This window comes from Equus caballus, chromosome 27, assembly GCF_041296265.1.
Source record: "Equus caballus isolate H_3958 breed thoroughbred chromosome 27, TB-T2T, whole genome shotgun sequence".
In the NCBI taxonomy this organism is placed as follows: Eukaryota; Metazoa; Chordata; class Mammalia; order Perissodactyla; family Equidae; genus Equus; species Equus caballus.
Window position 1 is genome coordinate 38473113 of NC_091710.1, and position 23964 is coordinate 38497076.

The 23964-nt window shown below is 39.4% G+C and overlaps 1 protein-coding gene across 21 annotated transcripts in view; it reads right to left on the bottom strand.

Moving 5' to 3' along the window:
- MTUS1 (microtubule associated scaffold protein 1) overlaps positions 1-23964 on the bottom strand; it is a 141897-nt gene that overhangs the window by 67716 nt on the left and 50217 nt on the right. For 13 of the 21 annotated variants that reach the window (XM_023630956.2, XM_070252874.1, XM_070252880.1 and 10 more), the window contains 2 exons: positions 22532-22727; positions 3227-3388 (listed from right to left, as the gene is read on the bottom strand). In XM_023630956.2, coding sequence (XP_023486724.2) covers positions 3227-3388; positions 22532-22727 — 358 coding nt within the window. Of the gene's footprint in view, positions 1-1201; positions 1786-3226; positions 3389-7286; positions 7370-22531; positions 22728-23964 lie in introns of those variants that run through there. The other 8 variants (XM_070252883.1, XM_070252885.1, XM_070252881.1 and 5 more) reach the window with 3 other exon arrangements.

The following is a 23964-nucleotide window of genomic DNA, read 5'->3' on the forward strand; positions in this document are numbered from 1 at the left end:
TCTTTAGTTAACCTCCTCCTATTTCCAAGAGTGCAAACAGCTTTGGTGTGCATCTCTTACCTCTCCTCTCACCACCTGACTCTCAAAAAGAAACATATTTTTGTGGTCAAACTAGGAGGAGAAGGAAGCCCTTAGACTTCATATTCTCTAATGTGGCAAAACCATATGCTTTCCCGAGACGTCCCTCTACACTTGCACGATGGTCCTCAAACCTTCAGCTCTATTCGAGACCTACAATATATAATTCATTTTTATCTAATGATCTTAAAAGATCATTAGCTATCTGAGTTTGGAAGGGCTTATAAGGTTTAACCTCTATAAACGAGCACATTTGGCATAGAAACTACTGTGCCATGTTTCATGCTAATATCCAAAAGATAATCAATACCGTAACTTTAAAATCTTGTATGCTTAAAAGAATACACATAAAGGACAGGCTAAAACCTCCAAATAAGAGAAATGTATTGTCCTCCATATTCTGATTCAGTCATTTTAAAACCTGGCAATGCTATTTCTATAGGATTCCAAAGTATTAAGAGCTAGATGTTAATTTTACAACAGTACTATGAGATCTCAGGAGTTCTTAAATGATGCCATTAACAGTATCACATCACAAAGAAATGAGCAGACAAAGCAAGAACACATTCTTTAAAAGGGTTCAAATGCTTAATCCAATATGAATCAAAAGATTGTTTCCTAACATGACCCATTATTATCAGAAATAGGAAAATTTCAGTTCAAAAACATGATTTTCTTCATGTTTTAAGGTAATCTTTAAAAGTATTCATCTTTAATATTTTTGCATCTAACATAGTGAGTGAAATAATCAAAGAGGTGATGTTTTAATTCTAGGGAAGTATTTTTCCATACTTATAAAACTATAAGCTACACACACACAAACCACTATTTAATCAGAAATGAGACCATCGAATAATATTAGATAATAAAGTAATTTCATGTGCCAAGAATGTCAACAATGCTGCTGAATTATATTTGGTAAGAGTCCCCAAACACACAAGCTATCTAATAAAATTAATTCTAGATAGAATCATTCACAACTTAAATATAAACACGCCCTAAAATTACAATTAACAAATTACAAGTTATAAAAACAGCAATCAAGAGATGCTAGATCAATTTATTGAATAAAATTTAAGCATGCTTACAAAGAAAAGAATCAAACCAGAAATCGTTGACCTACTTCTTTTCCCAGTAAACGTGGCTAACAAAGGAACTATACAAAGGCTGTAGGATCCCAGGACCAGCAGTGTCAATAAGGTAGCATCATAGTGCCTCTCTGAACCAGCCGGTGGGGTGAGTGTAGAATTGATAAATATTTTTGAAGAAATATCCGTTTCTGTACAACTGCGAAATCCTCCTGGTACAGTCATTTAAAAGGATCAAAGCAAGCTTAAGCAGGAAAAACTGCAGCCATGTTCACTCTATATCCCTCATGCTTGCTCTTAGTGAATTAGAATGGAGGAAAAAAAATCTAAGCTCCGAGGCACTCCACGAAACGGATTAAACCAGCTAGCAAATCAAACTAAGAAAGAGACTCATTGATTTGAAAGCTTAATCTGCAAGAGAGACACATCGCCACTAGACAGGCTCTGTGGGTATACGGTAAACCCCTTTGTTAAAAGACAAAAAGGAATGGACAAAAGCATTTTACAACCTCCTTAGGAGTGTCAGACTCGGTGCTGGAACGGTGGCCAAGTCAACATGGCTGTCAATGGAGAGTGCTGGATAGCGGCACCACAGAACGTGCCTGCCTCCGAGTGTCACAAATTCCCTCGCTATACAGCCCTCTGAGAGCAGGCTGGTGACTCTGTTTCGGCAGTTTGTTTTTAAAACTTACATTGCAAACAGACAAAGCTGCAAGTGAAACGATCTTACGATAATACACGTGTGAATTATCTTTTCAAATTCACAGAGAATTATGCTACGTGCAAACCCTTCTGATCTCACGCCACAACTTCAAATTTCACACAATACACAGATAATAATCCTGCTTAATTTTAAGAAACATTTCAGTATTCCTAAAGTTCCAGTATCCAGCTCCTTACTATCATATAAGACCAGGGACTGCTGCTAGGTGACCCCTTGGAAATGTGCTCATTAATTCAGTCATTAATTCAATGCCTTAGCCTCCACAAACACATTCTCAATTCTGTCACAGGCTGGCTGAGAGCCCCTGGACCAGCGACAACCTCTCTGAGCCTCAATTACCTCACATACAAAATCAGACTAACAGCAGAAGTTGAGAGGAAAAAAAAAAAAATATATATATATATGGTAACCCTATGATAGCAGTCCACACCCACAGCTTCAATAACCATGACTCCACTTTGTCCCTGTCCCTCACCAGAAAGAAGAAACTGATCCCTCTTTAAAATAGAGAGTGCTCCCCTCCTCCCCACACACCCTTACATCTTGTTGTACTTGGTACTCTAGTTATCTGCATAAATATCTTCTTTCTCCTCAACTACTTCTTAGATAAGGACCACTTCTTCTACATCCTGTATCCCTCACGACATCCACTGTGGTGCCTGTACACAGCAGGCACTCCAAAATCGTCCATATTAATTCGTAACTTTAAAAAGGAAATGAGCAAATAAATACTAAGACCAAATACATCTTTGGAATGAAAGAGATAGCTCCATTAATTCACCCATTTTATACATAGAAAACAGAATTCACATTAGCTGAAAACTTTAAAAATATTCTCTTGCGTTTAAAGCACATAAAATTAGTCTTGAAGTTATACTATCCTAGTCCTATTACACTGAATCTAGCATTCAAAGTACAAGATTATAAAGCACGTTTACAAAATAAAGTGTTTTACAAAGCAAATGGAACTGAAGTTATCTTTTGTTCTGATTTCCAGCTGGGTTCCAATAGCCCCTAGATTGCTTTCTTTCCTTCAATAAACCAAAACACACCATCACTTCAAATGATACACTTTAGAATCCTTCATGCACAAGAAGAGCAGGTGCCTTCCACACATAACTATTCCAGTGTTTCACAGCACATCCATCAAAAGAGAACGTCACTGAAAGAATTTGTTTTTCCTGCCACTTTCAGAGCAGTTCCAAGGGAGAAACGATATGCACATTTTCCCCTAAATCACAGAACGAAAAATCCTGATAATTCTTTGTAGTACATTAGTTTTTTCTTATAAATGCAGTTTCACCAACCTTCCAAGTCTGACATGAGAGCGACTTACGATTATTGCTGTGAGTGCTCAGATCGCTGTGGGTGCTGGCCAGGGAGGAGGTGCTGCCCGTTCTGCGCAGGGCAGAACTTTTCAACGACGCTTTGGATCTAGGAAGCGGTCTAGGCAAATTCACCCAAGACGGCTGTGCAGTTTTCAAGGATGTAGGTTTCCCTTGGGGTTTAAAAAAAAAAAAAAAAAGGTTTCCACTGCCATCCATTTCGAAAGCTTTCGGCTTGTAAACTCAAGCTCTTGTATTAACAAACTGAGTCAAAATGCAAAATGAATATTCAGAATCATGGAACTTCAGCTGAAATCTTCACATCGACTTGTTTATTCATTTTTGGTAAGTAGAGGCAGAAGAACAGAGATGATGACGAGGAATCAGGATAGGAGAAGGGCGACAGCAACCCTGTAATGTGACGTGATGAACTCACGTCTTTTGTGACACAGTTATCAGAAAGGTCACTTGAGATAGAAGCTTTTGGCAAAGTTGAAATCAAAGAATAAACAAATTGATATGACATCCCCCCATAAGAGTTATGAAAAAGTAAACAAATCAGTGCATTCACATACTAGGCTACCATATAAAAAATAGGTGAAAATTTAAAAAACAGGAAGGAAGAAAAATTCAACTTGATGAGAAAAACTTCGTTTAAAAAATGCCTAATGCCTAACACCAGATGGTGCTATATTATTAATATTCTTTTTTGATCTCATCTTTACTACTTATTTGCCAAACTTAAATGGTCTTCTCTTTCTTGCAGCAAGTCTTTCCACTTAACAAAATATGTATGCTTCATATTCTCTAGCATCTTTGAAACCACACTATTCTGACGCTCACAAGTGCTACTGACTGTGGGCATTTCCCAAGTTCGAGCTTTTACTCACAACTTTCTTCATACCCATCTCTCCTGGCGAGTTTATTATTTACTTTACTCTAACCACTGCCCTGTATGGATGCATCCCAAATTCTTACCTGCAGCCCCATCCTCCTTCTGAATCCCAACACCACTCACATTTTAAATTCCTTGCTGAATGTTTCAACTTGGACAATCAGACAACCTCCTACCTTCTTATGCTAATTACAACTCCATTTTTCCTATTTCCCAGCCCCAAAACTTTGAAATCACCTTTTTCCCCCTAGATTCCCATACAATCTAGCACCAAGTCTCTCAATGCCACTAGTATTCACATAACTGAAGAATATCAAGAGTTGAAAAAGACCTTAGATGAAAATGATAGTATCACATATTACAAATGGCGCCTTGAGTAATTTTTTCCAGAAAGTAATCTTCATTGCTTTGTCCCAGTGATATCACTTATAAAAATCTCATCTTAACAGAGAAAAAGGAACTTAAGGTCCTCAGGTCTGGCAGTTAAAGTCACCCACATTGAAGCTCTACCTGTCTCCACAGCCTTACCCCTACACTATTCTCGTACATAAGTATGCACTCTGCTCCAAGCAACGTAGTTTCCTGACACCAGGATGTACTATTCTAATTGACTGTGCACATTGTTTCTTTTCACAGAGGTCTTCTTCTCAATCCAAATCCCACAAATCCTTATTCCCCACCTTATATTTTGCCCAAACAACTGTATTTGACTCCTAAAGTCCTGTCCTTCCATTCTTTCCAACTCCATCGTGTTGATCTCCTGACCGTGAAAACCAAGGTCATGACCCAATCTAAAATCTGTGATTCCCCATTATGTACAGGATGATCTTATTTTTAATCCTCAATATTTAATTTTAAAGGCATAAAAGACAGTCTTAGGGTTGATACCTACCAACTTTCCCTTATGCTTTTTCCATGCCCCTACCCCTCTACACACATCCACACCTTATTTTTATTTATCCAGAAAGTTTTCCTCTATTCTTCTGCTTATGCCCATCTTTGTGAATGAAATGGCCTCCTTTCCATCTAGTTCCCTATCTTGCCTGGTGAATACAAAGTCACTTGAAGTTTTTTTTAAATCCTTGCCACTTATCTGCAGCCCCATCTCAGATCGACTGAATCACAATCTCCATTTTAACAAGACTCCCAGGTGATTCAAACTCACACTAAGTATGAGAAGTACTGTTGAGAATGACCTCTTCATAAAGCCTTTCCTGCCAGGACACTCTCCTTTCTGTGCAAAGGACCACACCTTCCTTTCCGCTCATCCTTTCTGCTCATACCGATACTCGCTTCCATCACAGCATCTGTTTCAACACAGCCGTCTCTCAGACTAGTCTCTATCATCCCTGAGAACAGGAAGGGAAGCTGATTCCATTCTGTCCCTTAGGACCTAACAAAGTGTCTGGCATGGAGTGAGACTTAATAAATGTTTGCTGAAGGAATTAATTTTTCTTCTAAGGTCAAGAGTAGGGTAGAGAAATAAGGAGACATTGGTAAAAGGGCACAAATTTTCAGCTAAAGATGAATAAGGTCTCAGGACCTAATGTAAAACAGGGTGACTATAGTTGATAACACTCTATTGTAGAATCAAAATTTGCTAAGAGAGAACTTAAATGTTTTCACCAAAAAAAAAAAAAAAAGATAAACATGAGATGATGGATGTGTTAATTAACTTGATGGTAGGAGTCCTTTCACAATGTGTACATATACGTATACCAAATCACCACAATGTACACTTTAAATTTCTTACAATTTTGTCAATTATACATCCATAAAGCTGGAAAAAATAAATGTGGAATTATAATGATAATAGTAATAAAGCTATTAAAATTTTTTAAAGGCCAAGAGTAAATAAATTTTAAAATGTCTTCTCTCATCTACATTGAAGCATTAAATACTTAACCAATTTTTACAAGCTTATTTGTCCTTTGTTAATATTAATGGTCTTTCAAACAGTCTATTAGTTAGATAAAGGGAGACATTTTTCTTGACCTTCCTTATAATAATTAGCAAATAATAGTTATTCAAATATCCATTTGATTTTTTAATTTATATTTAGCCACTGGTTTTACCCACTTTTGAAGGTATAGAAAAACAGAATTTTAGAATATAAATTTACCAAATTGCTGCCCCTTCAGTAAAAACATTCTGATGAGTCATCATTATCTGAAACAATGAGTGAGGATGGACAAGTCACAGGTGAAAATTTCTGGGCCACAGCCACAATGCAGTCAAGGCTCAACAAGTTTGGAAAATTACCTTATTTTTCAGAAAGGGATATTTCACAGCATTGTTTCTGAAAGCATCATAGGTTATGGACATTTCTCAGTATGTCTCAGAATTACAGACCTGTACCCTGTCTGATTCCAACACAGACACAGCCTGGCACCAGAACCAAGCTTACCCCCAAGCCCAATTACCACTCCCCTGACCCACCCTATCCCATTTCATATACTGTCACCTCCATCCAGCCCCACCCCCTCCACCTAATGGCAACTTGTATTCCTAGCCAGTCTTCCCCATTCTACCATTACTCTTGACTAACAGCACTGAGGGCTCTGAGCGATGCCCACTTCACCAAAGGATTAGTGCCTTTGAAACTCAGAATAATCCTAACAGCACACTACCGTTGTTATCCCCAGTTTATAGGATTAGCTCCTTTGAGACTAAGAATAATCCTAACAGTGCATTACTGTTACTATCCCCAGTTCATAGTTGAGAAAACTTCCTAGGTGGTTCAATGGCTTATTCGAGTCACATCCCTATAAGCAGTGAGAGAGAGGCCTAGAATGCAGGCAACATACCCCCAACCCAGTGTTCCCTCCACTGTGCCAGGGAACAGAAGCATCCCAGTTAAGGGAAGAAGTGTTAGGCCTGGAGGCCAACCTGAGCTCCTCCTCTTACTAAGAGGGTGGGTGCTCCTATAGTGCAATGTGAAAAACGGTGGGGATACAACAAAGGTATTTGACCCTTTCACCGACAGTCCTCATGTTTAACTTAACAGCCAAGTTGACTTAAGGTACCTGTAATTGGACTTCATACAGGGCAGCAGTAAAACAAATACATCAGAAGCAATACTAAAGGACAGGCAGAGCAATGTTGGAGTGAGAGACTGTGAGTAACCTGAGCATCAAATTCTTAATGAAATCAATACAGGACTGGCTCCGACTTACACTTCTGACAAGGTGACATTCATCAGTTCCCTTCACATCATGTCACTTTTCCCAGATGTGAACCACAAAAACTGAAGATCTACCTGCAGAGATATTACCGACCTTAGTGGCTTATTTTAAGCTCATTCTATTAGCATAAACTTACAGATAGACAACAGATTTGTTTTGATCTATAATTATAACCATCTTTTGTCTAGGGAAAGTATGAAAGAAACAACATTTGCACTTTGTCTTCGATAGTAACACAGAGTCTACTGGATTTGAAGCACACCTTCATCAAACAAGCAATTTACACAGACAACCACCTTGGAAAACCCAATCAAACGTACAATAAAAAAAATCATTAGGGGCTGGCCCCATGGCCAAGTGGTTGGGTCTGTGTGCTCTGCTTTGGTGGCCCAGGGTTCACTGGTTCAGATCCTAGGCTCAGACCTACACATCACTCATCAAGCCGTGCTGTGGTGGCATCCCACATAGAAGAACTAGAATGACCTACAGCTAGGATACACAACTGTGCACTGGGGCTTTGGGGAGGGAAAAAAAAAATCATTAAGGAATGCCTTGCAAAGCTAAAAACCTTAGATTTATTAAGGGAAAAAAAGGACAATGTTAATATTATCCAATTTTTTTAAGTTTATATTATCTATATATTGAAAAATTATAGGATATACCAGAATTTTATGGGACTACTATGGTATAGCACAGGGGGACATGGAGGAAAATAGAAGGACAGGAGCAGGACTGGGAAGTTTCCCTTCATACTTTATAACTTACATATTACTCCATGTGAATTTTCTTTTCTTTTCTTTTTTTTTTTTAAAGATTGGCACCTGAGCTATCAGTTGCCAATCTTTTTTTTTCTCTCCAAATCCCCTCAGTAACATAGTTGTATATTTTAGTTGTGGGTCCTTAATAGTTGTGGCATGTGGGACACTGCCTCAATGTGGCCTGACGAGCAGTGCCATGCCCATGCCCAGGATCCGAACCAGCGAAACCCTGGGCCGCTGAAGCAGAGCACATGAACTTCACCATTCGGCCATGGGGCCGGCCCCAGAATTTTCTTTTTAAAATAGGCATATTTTTATAACAAAAACTGATATATTACTAAAGTTAATAGGGTCAAATATTTAATCAGACAAAAGATACTCAAGACAAACAGATAAACCAAGAAAGAATAAATTGGATCAATAATTAAAGTAAGTAAAGTCTAAAAGTCATTTTTATTCCTGTGCATCTGTAAGCATTGGGTATTTTTTAATCCTTTTAATTTTGCTAATAAAAAAAACAACAACAAAGAAACCAATGCTTTAATTGATGCTTTTATATGGCTATGATGAAAACAGTCACTTTACTACTGGCAAGTTCTTCATGATACCATAATGGTGTGTTTCCTAGGACTGGAAATTAAAGCCAAAGAATGAGCTCCTGAATGGTACTCCTTTGTTCTGACACATATTAAATGATTCATTCTCCAGGAAAAAGCTCCCTCCCAGGCCTTCACAGGTACATAATGTCTCTCAGCTCGAATCTGGCCTCCTCCATTCTTCCAGGAGAGGCCTGGGAAAGAAAGTGGATCTCACCTTGCTCACAAAATACCTTCAAAGTAACGAGCGCGGTTTCCAAAGCCACAGAAATATCTACCAGTGAAAGCAAGTTCTCATCTGTGAACTCTCAACGAGACAAGAATGAATTTAAGCTTTCATATATTTTTCATGAGACTATTCACATTGAAAAAAATGACCTGCTGTTCTTTATATTTGATGAAATTTATGGGTGTTGAAGATGTTTCAATTAGATGACAAAAAAAACCTTACTACTATATTCCCTATATTAGAAGGCATACATAGATCATCTTAATAAAACTCTGGACAGTGGATTCACGTGAGAGGCTGGGCTACACAAGTGTGTACTCGCTTACAGAGGAAGGTAACTGCACGTAATCACAAAGCATAAATGTACAGAGTGCTAGAAACATCCAACATCTTACTAGAGAAATCACTACCAAATGGTTTCAGAAAAAATTATCAACTACTACAGAATACATTGCATCTCATCATAACAAAGTATTTTGTTCTGTGATTTGCACTACTTATTAGAAGGAGCACCGGTATCATGGGGAAGAAGAAAAATGAGGCTGGAGAGGTGGCGAGTTTACAGTTGGCATTAAAGAGTTTACAGTTCGAGGCATTAAATGCCAGGCTAAGCACTCCAGGCTTTAACCGTAGGGGGTGGGGTATGGTGGGAAGATGGAGAGGGAGGGGCCACGGCAGGGTTCTTAGCATTTGCATCAGGATTTGATCATGTGGCAACAGTGTGCAGAGCCAACTAAAGGGAAGAGTTTGAAATCAGGGAAACAACTTAGAGGCCAGTGCACCTGCCAGGGCTACAGGCCGTGGGAATTTTAACTAGACAATGAAAAGGAGATTACTGAGGTCAGGCTGTAATATACAAACTACATATTAATATACATGGTTTAACATACAAATTACTGTATCATAAAATACAATAAATATTAATAAGGCATGCAAGTGGCAGAGCCATAACTACTACAGTCAGGAAGAGAAAATGCCAAATAAACAGACACATAGTTAAAACACAAAAACTGAGCAGCCCCCTAAAGGTATAAAAAATTAACAAGCTATGTGAGAAATAAATTACACACACTCGAAACTGTAGCTGCAAGTTCACTCTCAATCCACCCGAAAGGATCAAATTTTGTCATTAATATTAACGTAGATATTAAAAAATTTAGCTTCAATGGTCGAGTATTATTGTCTAAAAACCATTTAAATAAGCATGGTAAGCTGCTTACCAAGTAAATACTATAGATCAATAGCTTTCTGATTTACCAGGAAAAGACAGAAAAAAGATCCTTTACTTTAGCAACAAAAAGTATTTGTACACATAGTCATATATGTGTACACACTATTTCTATGAATAATTTTATCAAAAAGTGCTAGTATCATGGAAAAATTACAAAAATAAGGGCCATAAGGTTTGAATAAGTGGACATACATGTTCATTTTTCTATGAATTAATATATTGATTGAATGTTATTCCGATCTAAACCCACATGATTGTTTTTAAAGGGGGAATTTGGAGAGCTTTTAAAAAACAACTTAAATCAGTCTACAACAAGTAAGAATAACCAAAAAATTCTGGAACATAAAAATAATAAGAAGGACTACAACTCAACAACAAAACAATCTGATTAAAAAATGGGCAAAGGACTTGAACATACCTTTCTCCAAAAAAGAAATATAATGCCCAACAAGCACACAAAAAGATGCTCAACATCATTAGTTGTTAGCAAAATGCAAATCAAAACCACAATGATACTACTTCACACCTATTAGGATGGCTATTATATAAACAAAACAGAAAATAACATATATCGGCAAGGACACAGAGAAACTGGGACCCTGTGCATTGTAGGAAAGTAAAATGGTGCAGCTGCTATGGAAAATGGTATGGTGGTTCCCTAAAAAATTAAGAATAGAACTACCATATGATCTAGCAATCCCACTTCTGGGTATATACCCAAAAGAACTGAAAGCAGGATCTTCAAGAGACATTTGTACATGCGTGTTCACAGCATTATTCACAATAGCCAAAAGGTGGAAGCAACTCAAGTGTCCATTGACAGACGAATGGATAAACAAAATGTGGCACATACAAACAATGGAATATTATTCAGCCTTAAAAAGGAAGGAAATTCTGACACATGCTACGACATGGATGAACCTTGAAGACATTATGCTAAATGAAATAAGCTGTGCACAAAAGGACAAATACTGTAGGATCCCACTTAGATGAGCTCCCTAGAGTAGTCCAACTCATAGAGACAGAAAGTAGAGTGGTGGTTTCCAGGGGCTGGGGGAGGATGAGAATGGGAAGTTGGTATTTAATGGATCAAGAGTTTCAGTTGGGGAAGACGAAAAGTGCCAGAGATGGGACACTGGTGACGGTTGTACAACAATGTGAATGTCCTTAGTATGACTGTACACTTAAAAATGGTTAAAATGATAAATTTTATGTAATATATTTTACCACAATAAAAAAAAGTTAGAAAAAAGTAAGGAGAAGGAATTTGCACTACTAGTTATTACAAGATGATATAAAATAAACAGTCTATTACCGGCACAAAACTATACTGACAGATTAATAAACTGGTGTATAAATCTCAAATGCGAAAATTCAGAAAAGGATAAGGGAGGTATTTCAAATCAGTGAAGACATTTGTGGTATTAAGATGTCTGAATTAAAAAAAATTAAAATCTGAGAAGGAGCAGTACGATGCAGTGGCTGAAAGTGGACAATCTAGACACACACGGCCTAGGTTTGCAGGCTGGCTGTGAGCTGGTTTCTTAACCTCTCTGGGCCTCTCCTTCCTCATGTGTAAGATTGAGGCTGATGACAGTGGTACTTAGTTCATAGGTTCTTGTAACAACTTTATGTTTTTAAAATGCTTAGAACAGCACCTGGCACATGGCCATACAAATATTAGCTACTACTTCTCACCATACATGGAAAAAAAATTAAAATTTGATTAAAAAGTAAAGGGTTTAAAACAAAACCATACAAATTGACCTTAATAATTAAATATAAACCAATCTTTTCTTTCAGTAGAGAAGGTCATGTCAAGCATAAAAACATAGGAAAAATTAAAGGAAAAGATGTATTTCACAGTACAAAAATGAAAAACTTTAAAATCACTATATACAAAATAAGAAGGCATATAGTAAAACACAGGACAAAGGATAACAGACAGTATCAAATCAACAATAATGAAGTATAGGCCCCAAAATATAAGTGAGCAAAAGCTCTGAACAAAATAGTCAATATAATTTTCCACTCATATAAATGGAATCATACGACAGTAAATCGAAATAGTCAATATAATTTTTTTTAATTTAATCTCATTGTGTCTAACATATTTCTGGCTTCCCAACTGGCATTCCTAACCCCCACTTCCGTTGCTGACATCCTAGAGGAAGGTTTAAAAAGCCAAATACTTGCGTTCCCAACCTTTCTTCAGGTTAGGGGTAACCACACGATCCGGCCTGTGCCCAAAAGACTTAAAGATGAGAGCGCTGGAGGGTAAGGGGCTGGGGATGACTTGTCCTGCCGGAAACACGCAGGCAGGCATGGCGGGAGAAGCCCGCACTCTGGAACGCCTTCGTCCACAGCAGCAGCAGGACTCGGCCCTCGGAACCCTTAGCGGCCATATTTTAACTGAAAGTCACTGACAAAAGCAACATGCCCAAGCAGCAAGAACGGAAAGACAGGTGACATTGAATCACCAAATCTGGAGCTGCCTACCTGTAGACTTCCTGTTAGAGAAACACATACAACCTTCTGGTTTGAACCAAACTGTGTTCTTAACAACCATATTCCCCCGTCAGCAGCATCTGATGCAGCCGATTCCTCCTTTCTCCTCGAAAGCTTTCCTTACTTGGCTTCCAGAACATTGCCCTTGACTGACTTCCCTCCTGCCTTCCTGGCTGTTACTTCTTGGTCTCCTTTGTAATTCATCATCATTTCCTTAACCCTTTAAAGCTTAAACTACCCCAGAGGTACACTGGAGGACTCCAGCGAGGTCCCCAGTGGTGCCCTTGACCCGTTCTCTTTCTATACTTCCTCTCTTGGTGATCTCGTCCAGTCTAGTGGCTCTAAATACCGTCTAAACGTTGATGAATCTCAAATTCATATCCCTAACCAGACTTCTCCTATGCACTCTAGACGTGCATAGCCTACCTTCTGTAAACCTTCACTTTCATATCTATGATTCATCCCAACTTACTATCTCTGTACCTGAGTTCCTGACATCCACCTCCCAGCACAGCATGTCTCCATCATTCTTCCCCATCACAGTCATGGCCTCATTATTCTTCCATTGCTCATCCCAAAATGTTCACAGTCATCTCTGATTCCTCACTTTTGCCCTCACTCCTCCTTCCATCTAAGCAAATCCTGTTGGCTTTACCTTCAACATACATATCTAGAATCTGGCCCCCACCCCCTCACTCTTCCCCAACCCTGGTCCAAGAAGCCACAATCTCCTGAAGTTATCATAGCAATACCTCCTCATTGGTCTCTCTGATCTTGCTCTCACCCCCATTCAGTATATTCTTTACATAGCTCTCAGACTGATCCTGTTAAAATTTAGGTCACTTTGGTTAAAAGCCAAAGTTCTTATGATTTTCAAGACTGTACGTGACTTGGCTTCTCTACTACCTGTCAAACCTCATCTCCTATTTCACTTCTCCTTACTTCAATCCCTTGCTATTCCTAAAGCATATTAGTCAAGCTCCACCTTGGGGTCTTGCCACTTGCTGTTCACTCTGACTAGTGTGGTTTTCGTCCAGATATTCATATGGCTGTCTCCCTGAGGCCTTCACTCCAAAGCCACTTTTCCCTGGCCACACTAACCAAAATTTCTCTCTCTCTCACACACCTACACCCCCAACATTTCAGATCCCCCTTCTCTGTACACTATCAAACATCTATATACTGTATTTACTTATGTGTAGCCTGTCTCTCCCACTAGAATGTAACTTCAAGGAAGGCACATTTTGATCTTGTTCTCACTTCTGTACCCCAGCATTTTGATCACTGAATCACACATTTATTCACTAAATATTTGAATGCCAAGAGTATGCCAATTAAAATAAGATACCATCTTGCACTTCCCTAAATAGTGAATATTTAGGGTGTTACAAACGTCATAATACTGGCAAAGGGGTTGGGAAACTCTTACATATTCAAAGTAGGAGCACAGACTTGTATGCTGGTTCTGAAGGGAACTTGGCAACGCGTATCAAAAGCCTTAAAAATGCCCACACCCTCTGAGTCCACCTAAAGGAATGTATCCAAGGATTTATCTGACCAGATTAGGCACTTACGTACAAAGTTCTTTGGTGCACCGTTTTTTTTAATATACTGGAAACAACCTAACGTTCAAAGATGTCTGAAGAAACAAATTACAGCACATTCAGATGATGAAATATTAGTCACTTAAAAATCACGTTATTAAAGAGTTTAAGAATCTAAGAAAATAGACACCATATCTTTTAAATGAAAAAGAAAATTCAATCAACTAATTAAGTACCTACTGACTGTCAGGTATGGGGTTTCTAAAATAGTAGGAACTGTTTGTCCCCATTAAACATTCATAAGCATCTGTACATGAGAATATGTAAAAAGAAAAGGCACTGGATAGTTACAAAGTATGAAGTTAAAACTATTTGGTGGTGATGAGATTAAGGGTGATTTTTTTTTTTCTCTTCCCATTTTTCACTTAAAGTGCTACACTTTTTAAGCAGCCTACTGGGACGGAGGCTGTGAAAACTGATTAGCTCTCCATGTTGGTTAAATTCAACACAGGAGAAGGGAAGAATAAGGTTTACCTTGCTTGGACAATGCCCCCATGTTCCTGTCTTGACACCGATGTACCTGGCTCTGCCTGGACCCCTTTCTCCTTGTTGACTGCTAGAACACCGGTGTCTTGTGTCCTAATTGCCCACATTTCCATGCATCTGTACTGACTCTGTCCTCAACCTTTACTCTGAACCCTAATGGCTCCTTCATTTCTGCTTGCTAGTGTACCAGCTGAGTCCTGAAAAATACCTCAATCCAAATGTATCCTTCTTATTTTTATCTCTGGGGTCTCAGTGGCAAAAATTAAACAGTAGAAAGCATTAACACTAAACCAAGACTGGCCCTTTGGTATATAAAGGCGTACCTCTATTATGTTATAGAATCACCTATATTATAGTAAGAAAGAATTTCCACAAACTTTGGTATTGGTAATCTTGCCCTCTTCTGAAATCCTACAGCTCTTTTAGTATTATAAGGACAGATGTGATGAGCGTCGTCTCCCCTACCTGGCTAACACCTTGAGGGCAGGAACCACATCTTACTCATCCCACAATCCTTAGCGTCTGGAGTATGACTTGCACAGTATACACTCTCAAACTGTCTTAAGTGAGCGAATTACCTTCCAGAATGTAGAATTTCAGTAGCACTCTACATTTATATATCGCAAAACGTAACTTCAGCATTCCCCATTCTTAAGTTAGCCAAGGCAATATTATACTAGTAGGGTGCGAGAAATTGTACTCAGCATAGCCATCACCACTTGCTTAAATCCAAGAGTAAACTTGAGAGATAAAGTCAGGGCAGTACAGGTGAGTCACAACAACAACACAGCAAGTCTTGAGAGAGCGGTAATTTGACAGAGAAACAAGAATATCCCACAAAGCAAGGTTCTCATGATGACCTGAATTGCATAGAAGCGTAGTGTTCATGGTACTGCTGTCAGGACGTGCCTCTGCACGTGTGCTCACAAGACGTCTGCTGCTACAGGTGGAGATGCAACAAAAACAACTTTCCTAGTCATGGGCCAGGGAACATGTGTCCCCCAACTAAGGGTGTCATAAACCAAAGACTTGCAGGGGTGGCATCCTTTCCCCAGTACCACAAAGACGACGAACAGGGTCTTCACCTATTAACCAGCACATTTATTTATCTGGCTGTGAGTGAGCTCACCTGGCACTCACACTGAGAATTCCTAATGAGAACTGAGGAAGTCAGCCTCCCAGCTCATTGGAAGCCAAGGTTCACGAGCAGAGCTCCTTCCAACAATGAGGTCATTGAGACTCAAAATCAAACATCATCTTAAGTTTATTTCCTTTTCTAAGGTTAGAAAAGAAAAAAGCCAATCAACAAAATTTGCACAAACTCACTTGAAAGAAATCACCTAACCTCATAAACATGAGCTGGAAAATACGGAGGAGGAAGCTGCCCAGCCATTATGCACAGCGGCTTTTCGGAATCCTCACTCTCAAACTCCCCCTATTTAATCTCTGAGGGGATCTAGATCACCCCACTTCTGCAGTCTCTTCTTTTCTTCAAAGACTTATGTGCCTGTGCACTGGATTCATTCCGAAGCTTCCATCATGTGGCTGTCACAGGCATCCCTGTCATCCTTATCTTTATCAGCTCTTGTTGCACAGGCTTCCTGAGCCTCTACACATTTTTACTGTCTTAAACCTCAGACATACACATACCACTCTGAGGTGCTTCTCAGTGTTTAGTCTCTTCACATTCAACATGTCCAAACTAACCCCATCCTTCTCCTGACAACCACTTCTTGCTGCCCATTCCCTATTTCACTTCATGGCCAGCCAAACAAAGCTGAGGGGACACATGGGACTATTCACCACCAAGAGAGCTTACCAGACTCTCTCCCTTCAACACATTTTTAACATTTTCACTCTGCTTTCTATTCCCAAATACTAGTATGACTCTTACAAGTTTGTGTCTAGACTATTAGAACCGATCTGCCTCAAGCTTCCTGGGGGCTCATCTGTCAGTTCCCCCAGCACGCAGCCTGCTCAAGGCACGCTGACCCTGCCCCCCAACATTCCCCAACACACCATCTGCTTTCGTAACTCTACATCTGCACCCTTGAGAATGCCAGTGACCTTCGATGCCTGGCAAACTCCTACAGGCACATTCCAAGGACAGTTCAAATGTCACTGCTCCTCTCTAGTCGGCCCTTAGCTGAGTTAGTGTTGTTCGCTTTACTGTGGACACACAGTGCTTCATACAAGTCTCCATTCAAATCAAGCCAGACGACATTTTTAAATACCTGTTGTGTAATAGGTACACTGAGCACTGGAAAATATAAAAATAACCAAGAGTTGGACTCTATCCTCATGGATCTCACAGTTTAGTAGGAGACAGAGAGCTAAGAAAATAATTACAGGACAGGATAATAAACACAAAGATTCACAGAGGCCAGGACAGTTCAGCTGGGGTTTGAAGAATGAAGAGTTTGCATTCAGATTTGCTTAAACACCCCTTTTCACCTCACCCTCCAGCTAGTGAGCTCATTAAAAGGGCATATTACTTAATCATGTTTGTATTCTCAGAATCTAGTAGACTGCCCAACACAGAGCAGACACTCAAAACATGTCTTGAATGGATAAAGAAGAGACTGCATAGTGACACATTAAGCATAGTTTATGAGTCATTCTATAAAGCAATCTTTCCAGAATTACTTGCCAAGTGGGAAGAACTGTGTATAATGCCTGCAAAATGATCCAGAATTCAGTGATGATATTGGCAAGGAAGAAAAGAGAAGACACTTGTCTCCCATGTGCCTATGAGGTCCTACTTGGTTGGCCTCAGCCCTACTCCCTGGTCCCCGCCACACATGCTGGATAGCTCCCTGTGCCTCAGGCGCCCCCCTTACTGCCTCATCTTGGTCTCTGCATCTGCTGTTCCCTCTGCCTGCAAAGTCCTTCCACCTGGTATCCAAATGTTTCCTACCTTCTCCTCCTTCAGGTGTTGGCTCAAATGTCTCTTGCTCAGTGAGGCCTTTCTTGACCACCCTATTTCAAGGTCTAACTCCCTTCGCTGCTTTATCTCCTCAGCACGTATCATTATCTTACATACTAAGCATTTTTTCACCTGTTTTCTGACTCGCCTTACTAGAATTTAAGCTCCGCAAGGGCAAGAATTTGACTCTTTTGTGTACTTCATTCCCAGCACTTAGAACAGTTCCCGCACAAACAGACACTCAATAGATACTTGTTAAATGAATAAGGGAGTGTGTCAGGACTCGTGTGTGTATCTCACAGGGTTAAGGGCCTCGACTCCAGGACCAGTCTGCCTGGTCTGTTTCCTGTCTCCACCAGTTACTGACTGTGTAACTTTGGGCAAGTTACATCAGCTTTCAAAACCTCAAATTCCTCATCTGTAGAATGGGGATAATCCTAGAATGTAGACCACATGAGTTATGAGAATTAAATTATACATTTAAAAAGTTTAGAACAGTGCTTGGCACAGCATTAGCACTCAAAACACATTACTACTATTATTTTTATGGAAGGAAAGCTTCAGATACATTCTTTAAAAAAGTATTTGAATGACACACAAATACAGAAATATGTATAAGCAACACTAACTAAAGCTAGCTCTAAGAATAGTTATCAGGTGATAATTTTTGGGTTTTAGTAATGAATTCATGCATGAATACATTTCTCATAATTTTGCTGGGTATCTCTCTCAAACTCTCACTAGAAAAGGCCAAAACGATATAAAAGTAAGTTGAAAAGACTTCAAGTTCCTTTTAACACTAAGTAAACAAAAAATCAGTTTACAAAAATAACTAAGGAGGAAATAACTTAGCAAGAAAGAAGAGAAACCTATAATGATAGGCAAGTCATAACAAGTTAGAGATGTACTCCTGGTTTGAGAGGAATTTATTTTACTAACCCACAATAAACTGAATTAAAACAAAGGTTAACCCTTTGAAATGTTATTTCTCTTCCTCTAGAAGAAAACTAAAGACTCTTTCATGAGGCCTTTCTTCAGGCTCTGGTATAATCAGATTGGCTCCTGAACATTCTTCTTGTCCCCAAAGTCCTCAAGCTCTCACGGGCCTTTTCCACACCCCTTACACATCCCTTTGTCCTGCTTTGTGGTTGCTGCATAAACATGCATTTGCTCTCGCGGGGTAGGTTAAAGGATCCACAAGGCAGCGAGTATATTCTGTACTACTTCCGTAATCCTACCTGGTCAGGCTGGTGGCTGGAAGGGCAATAACATGTTTGTAGGAAGGAACACACACATCTATAATCTAAAACCTGGTAAGAACCGGTGTTGCCTCTTAAAGCAGGTGGCAGGCGGGTCTCTTGAAGGTGTCTGAATTGATCATGAAGTATTTACTAAGCAGTAATTTATTCAGCAACATGAATTTGCAATGACCATGTAAAACCACTTATACCATGGTAAATTGATAGAGAACTTTAAGCCAAGGGCCTGAAAAGAGAAATGCCACAGTGTCTAAACCATTCAGCTGAGCGTAAGAATCTTACTTTTTCAAAACTCACGGTCCTACTCATTGCACTTCTTTAGACTAAGAAAGTGAAGGTTGAGAGCACGGACTTTGGGGCCCCACTGCCTGGTCTGAATCCTACATCTGCCACTTTCTAGCTGCATAACTTTGATGAATTATTTAACTTCTCTATGGTGGTTTCGTCATCTGTAAAATGGAGATAAGCCTCACAAAACTATTGCGCGGATTAAATGAACTTACAGGTGAAATGATTAAGACAGAACCTGGAACCTGGTAAGCATTTAGAAAGTGAGCTGCTATCACTGGCATGATAATTATTATTAGAAATAGTTTCTCTCACTATCTCACCTATTTAACTGAGTGGTTAAAACACACACCTACTCCAAAGAGGCAAAGATACTTTGGAGCTGGTTTGTTATAATCATTCATAATCTGATTCCATATAAATTTCCAGGTTTTATTTTTTCTCAATTTTCTTGAGATGTAATTGACATACATCACTGTATATGTTTAAGATGTACAGCATAATGGTTTGACTTACATATATTATGAAGTGATAACCACAATAAGTTTAGTTAGCATCCATCATCTCATAGAGATATAATAAAAAGAAAAAGAATTTTGTTTCCCTTGTGATGACTCTCAGGATTTACTCTCTTAACATCTTTCGTACATATCATACGACAGTGTTAACTACAGTCATTATGTTGTATACTACAATTTCCAGAGTTTGACAAGCAAAATGGAAGAGTTCCATTTGGTTTAATTATAATTCTTTATCATATTCATTTTAAAGCTTCAAGAAAATGGCTCTCTCAATGCCAGGTCTGGTTTTCTACTTAGTTCTCTGAAAGGATTTACTGAAAACCCCAAATTAGCTGGAACATTCCGGCTGCTTACCTTTCAGTAGAGTAACTTTGTATGATACAGAGGATATCCATTTGGTTTCAATTTTCTAATACACAAACACTTCATTGTACAGTAAACGGCAACATGCTCTCAATGATCTAAAGGCACATTGTTTTTGCTCCTGGATTTTGGTCTACTTTTAACTCTGCAGTGATTAAGTTTCCCATCCCCAACAACAAATACTTCTCAATGTATTGTGAGCATCCAAACAAGTTGGTTGTTGTTAATTTCTTAAAAATATAATACAGCATAAACAAGTTAGCCTTCCAATGGTTAAAATATAAAATCAAATGCAACTCCATAAAGTTTCTGGTTCCTTTAATTTTTTTTCCTATTTATATATAGAAAACCACCAGGTAAAATATAATTTAGATTTTAACTCAGATTGAAAACTCTGAATGCATAACTTAGTTATCAAGCTTATTTATAGAGTGTAATAAAAGCTCAATAAATTTCCCCCCTTTTTTTTTTTTGAGGAAGATTGGCCCTGAGCTAACATCTGTGCCCATCCTCCTCTATATGTGGGATGCTGCCACAGCATGGCTTGATAAGTGGTGCACAGTTCCACACCCAGGATCTGAACCTGTGATCCCTGGGCTGCAGAAGCAGAGCTCACGAACTCAACCACTGCACCACCAGGCCAGCCCTTCCCTGTCTTTCATGAAGACTAAACAGACCTGCTTTATCCCTCTTTAAGGCTTGATATTATGCAGTATACAATAAAGGGTCTTAAAAAATGCTTCGCTCTTTGGTGGGACTGATCACCTACATAAAAGAATTCCATCTTTTAAAATATATCCTGGATACTGGCCTGATTTCTTGAAAGTATGCATACTTCAGGTTTTTTGGGATTTGAGCATCATGCGGCCCAGAGAAGCATGCCAGTAGCAGCCACTACTCAAAAATTAGGTGGGCTCCAAACTGCCCCTAGAGAGACAAGGGCTGCAAAAGTTGACCCTCTGGCCTGATATTCTCAAACCCTCACCCTTCAGAGAACTCACAGAAGCCCAGGGAGGATAAACGACTCCCTCAAGCAGTTCACTGGTGCCAGAGCGGTGCTAGAACACGGGGCTCCTGACCACAGGCCAGGCTGCCAGTGCCCATGGCTCTACGTGCCACCAAGCCACAGGCGCTCCTAAAATCCAAGTAGGAGTGGAGCTCCCCACCATCTGGCAAACACCATGTGCCTTATCTGCCACAGTAAGAACCAAAGCTTTAACCTCACTTACGCCTCAACTCCCCAGCTGTGGCAATATCCAAAAATAAGGATCATTGCTTCTCCCAATGTCTTTAGCTTCTCTTCTGTTTTTCTCCCAAATGGTGAACGCTTTAAGCTGACAAATTCCTCTTTCCCACAAGCTCCCCTGGGGATGTGATGAAAATGTGCTGCAAATCCCTCTTCCTCCCCCCATACCTCTTCCTGGGTTTGCTCCTCTGGACCGTGATGCTGGCCTGAATCTAAATAAACCACCTTTAAAACACTGCCGTGCTGTAGAGGCTTCTTAACAGGATGAGAAAATAAAACCTAAAAATACGAAGGTGTGCAGAGGTAAAGAGATTCTCTGGGATTCGGGTGGTTTTGTTGGTTTCTGTAAAATGTGCTCACCGGTGTGGACACATCACTCTAGACACACATTTCTGGTTCAGACCATTCAACAGGAGTCATGATTTTTATAAAGGAATTTACTTCTAAACCTCTCTGACATGCCTTTAGTTTGCTCAAGGTTGTACCTGCTAAAATAAGGGGTGTTCCCTGAAGAATGTTCTCAGTCAACTGAAGGGCCAGCAGGCCTTTTTATCTTAGTCCCTGTGGAATAGGCCGAGTCTTTCACTTCCTGTTCTGATTTGTAACACAGAGAAATATGTACGTCTGCCAAATTAGTAAGACACTTAACAGCTACTCTAAAGCTTCAGATTTCATAAACCTAGTATGAACTTACAACTACTGCTTCTAAAAGACAAACCAACACAAAGAAAAGTTCATATTAGAAAAGTTTAACTTTTTAGTCACCCTTATATCCCTGAAAACTTATAATACATCTTTCAGCAAAATTCAAGAAAAAAATCTCTTCACACGTGGTGAGGGTACATCATGAATCTAATAAATAACAAATATTATTAAGCACGTAATATGTAAAAAAAACTCAAAATGAAATTATTCATATATAACAAGTACCCAATTGCATATTTATATACGTAATGCTTCCAAATAGCTTAGAAGTTGGTTTATGCACATCCCTGTCTCCCCAACTAGCCTTTATGTTGCTCAAAGATAAGGTTACATCTTGGACTTCTTTTTCTACCTTCCCTCTGCAACATGCTGGTCCACAGAAGGCTAAACACTTTAGTGACAGAATGCGTTAGTTCCATCACCAAAATCTGTCTTTCTGCTTTCTGACATGCCTGATTTTACATTCAAATAATTCATAAACTGCTATAAGACACAACTGAATTACTTTATTCTTACCGGAAGTGGACACACGCCTGATCCTCTGAGGAGTTAAGCCTCGATCAGAATTAAGATTTCTACTGTCACTGTTTCGCCTCAAACAGGAAACAGAAGGCCCCACTTTGGCTTTCGGACCAGGCGTTTTCCTCAGACTGGAGGAGTCAGACTTGGATATATTCCTACTTGAGGTGGTTGCAGTTTTTGAAGCAGAACCCTATGAAAAAACAGTGAGATCTTAGTCCAGATCATTCCTTCCTCAAACCATTTCCTTGTGATGTTAGCTATGTGAAAGAACCAATTTCTGTCTAACCAGATATGCCAGATGGATAATTCATTTTCATTTTTACTAGGAAGAAATTAAAACTGTTCATCATGTACTCTTCAATTTATCATGATCTGCCTTCTGTCCCCAACAGCTGAAGGGTTCCCAAGATGCCCAGTGCCACAAGTTGAATTCAAGCTACAGATTTCAATCCTTTCCCCGCAGGCCCTTCTCAATGGCATCTAATGCCAATGAGTCCATCTTTCTTTGGTTTCTCCAACACAGATCTTTCCTAGTTTTCTTTCTATCTGTCTGGTTATTCCTTCTCTGGATCCTGTTCTTCTGCACCTTTAAATGCTAGTTGTCATGAGGATCCTAAACTCGGCCCTGTTCTCTTTCCTCACCATACACTCTCCCTTGATGACCTTGTCCATTGTTCTAACTGCCAACTACACGCTGTGGTATCCAAAGTCCACATGTCCAAGCCACACTCTCTTTGGAGTTTCCCATATATTTAGCTTCTTTCTGCATCTGCTCACTTAGCATCCTTCAGGCATCTCTACCTAACAATGTCAACAACAATCTTACTATTGTTGTTTTTTACTAATTAACATATAGCCGTCACAGAATGGAAAATACCCACTTTAAGTCTTAAATATATCAATGCATTTAATCCTCATAACAACCCTATAAGGTTGATACTTTTATCATTCCTCATTTTACAGAAGAACATGAAGCATGTCTAAAATTAAACTAATTTTACCCATCCAGCTCAAAACTTATCTCTTCCCATATTCACCAGAACATGCCCAGGCACCCAACTTAAACAGTGAGAGCTATTTCTAGGTGCTTCCTTGCTTATCTCCTGAACTCTTGATGGCATTCTCTCCCTTTTCCATCTGCCTTAGCACAGGGCTGCATCATTGCTTGCCAGGATTACCAAAACCATGTCCTCAGGATCTTTCTGGTCTTACCAGCCTCCAATTCATCTTCTACTCCATTGCTAAGGCACTCTCTCTAAAGTCCAGATTGGGTTAGATGGCTTCCCTCTGTCTTCCAGACAAAGCCAACTCTTCTTAACAAGGCACACCAAGACCTTTAGGATGTGGCACCCCCTGCCATCCTCTTCAGCTTATTCCTTACTGTTCGTGATTCCACATCCTTAGCTCCAATCATACTCACCACCTAG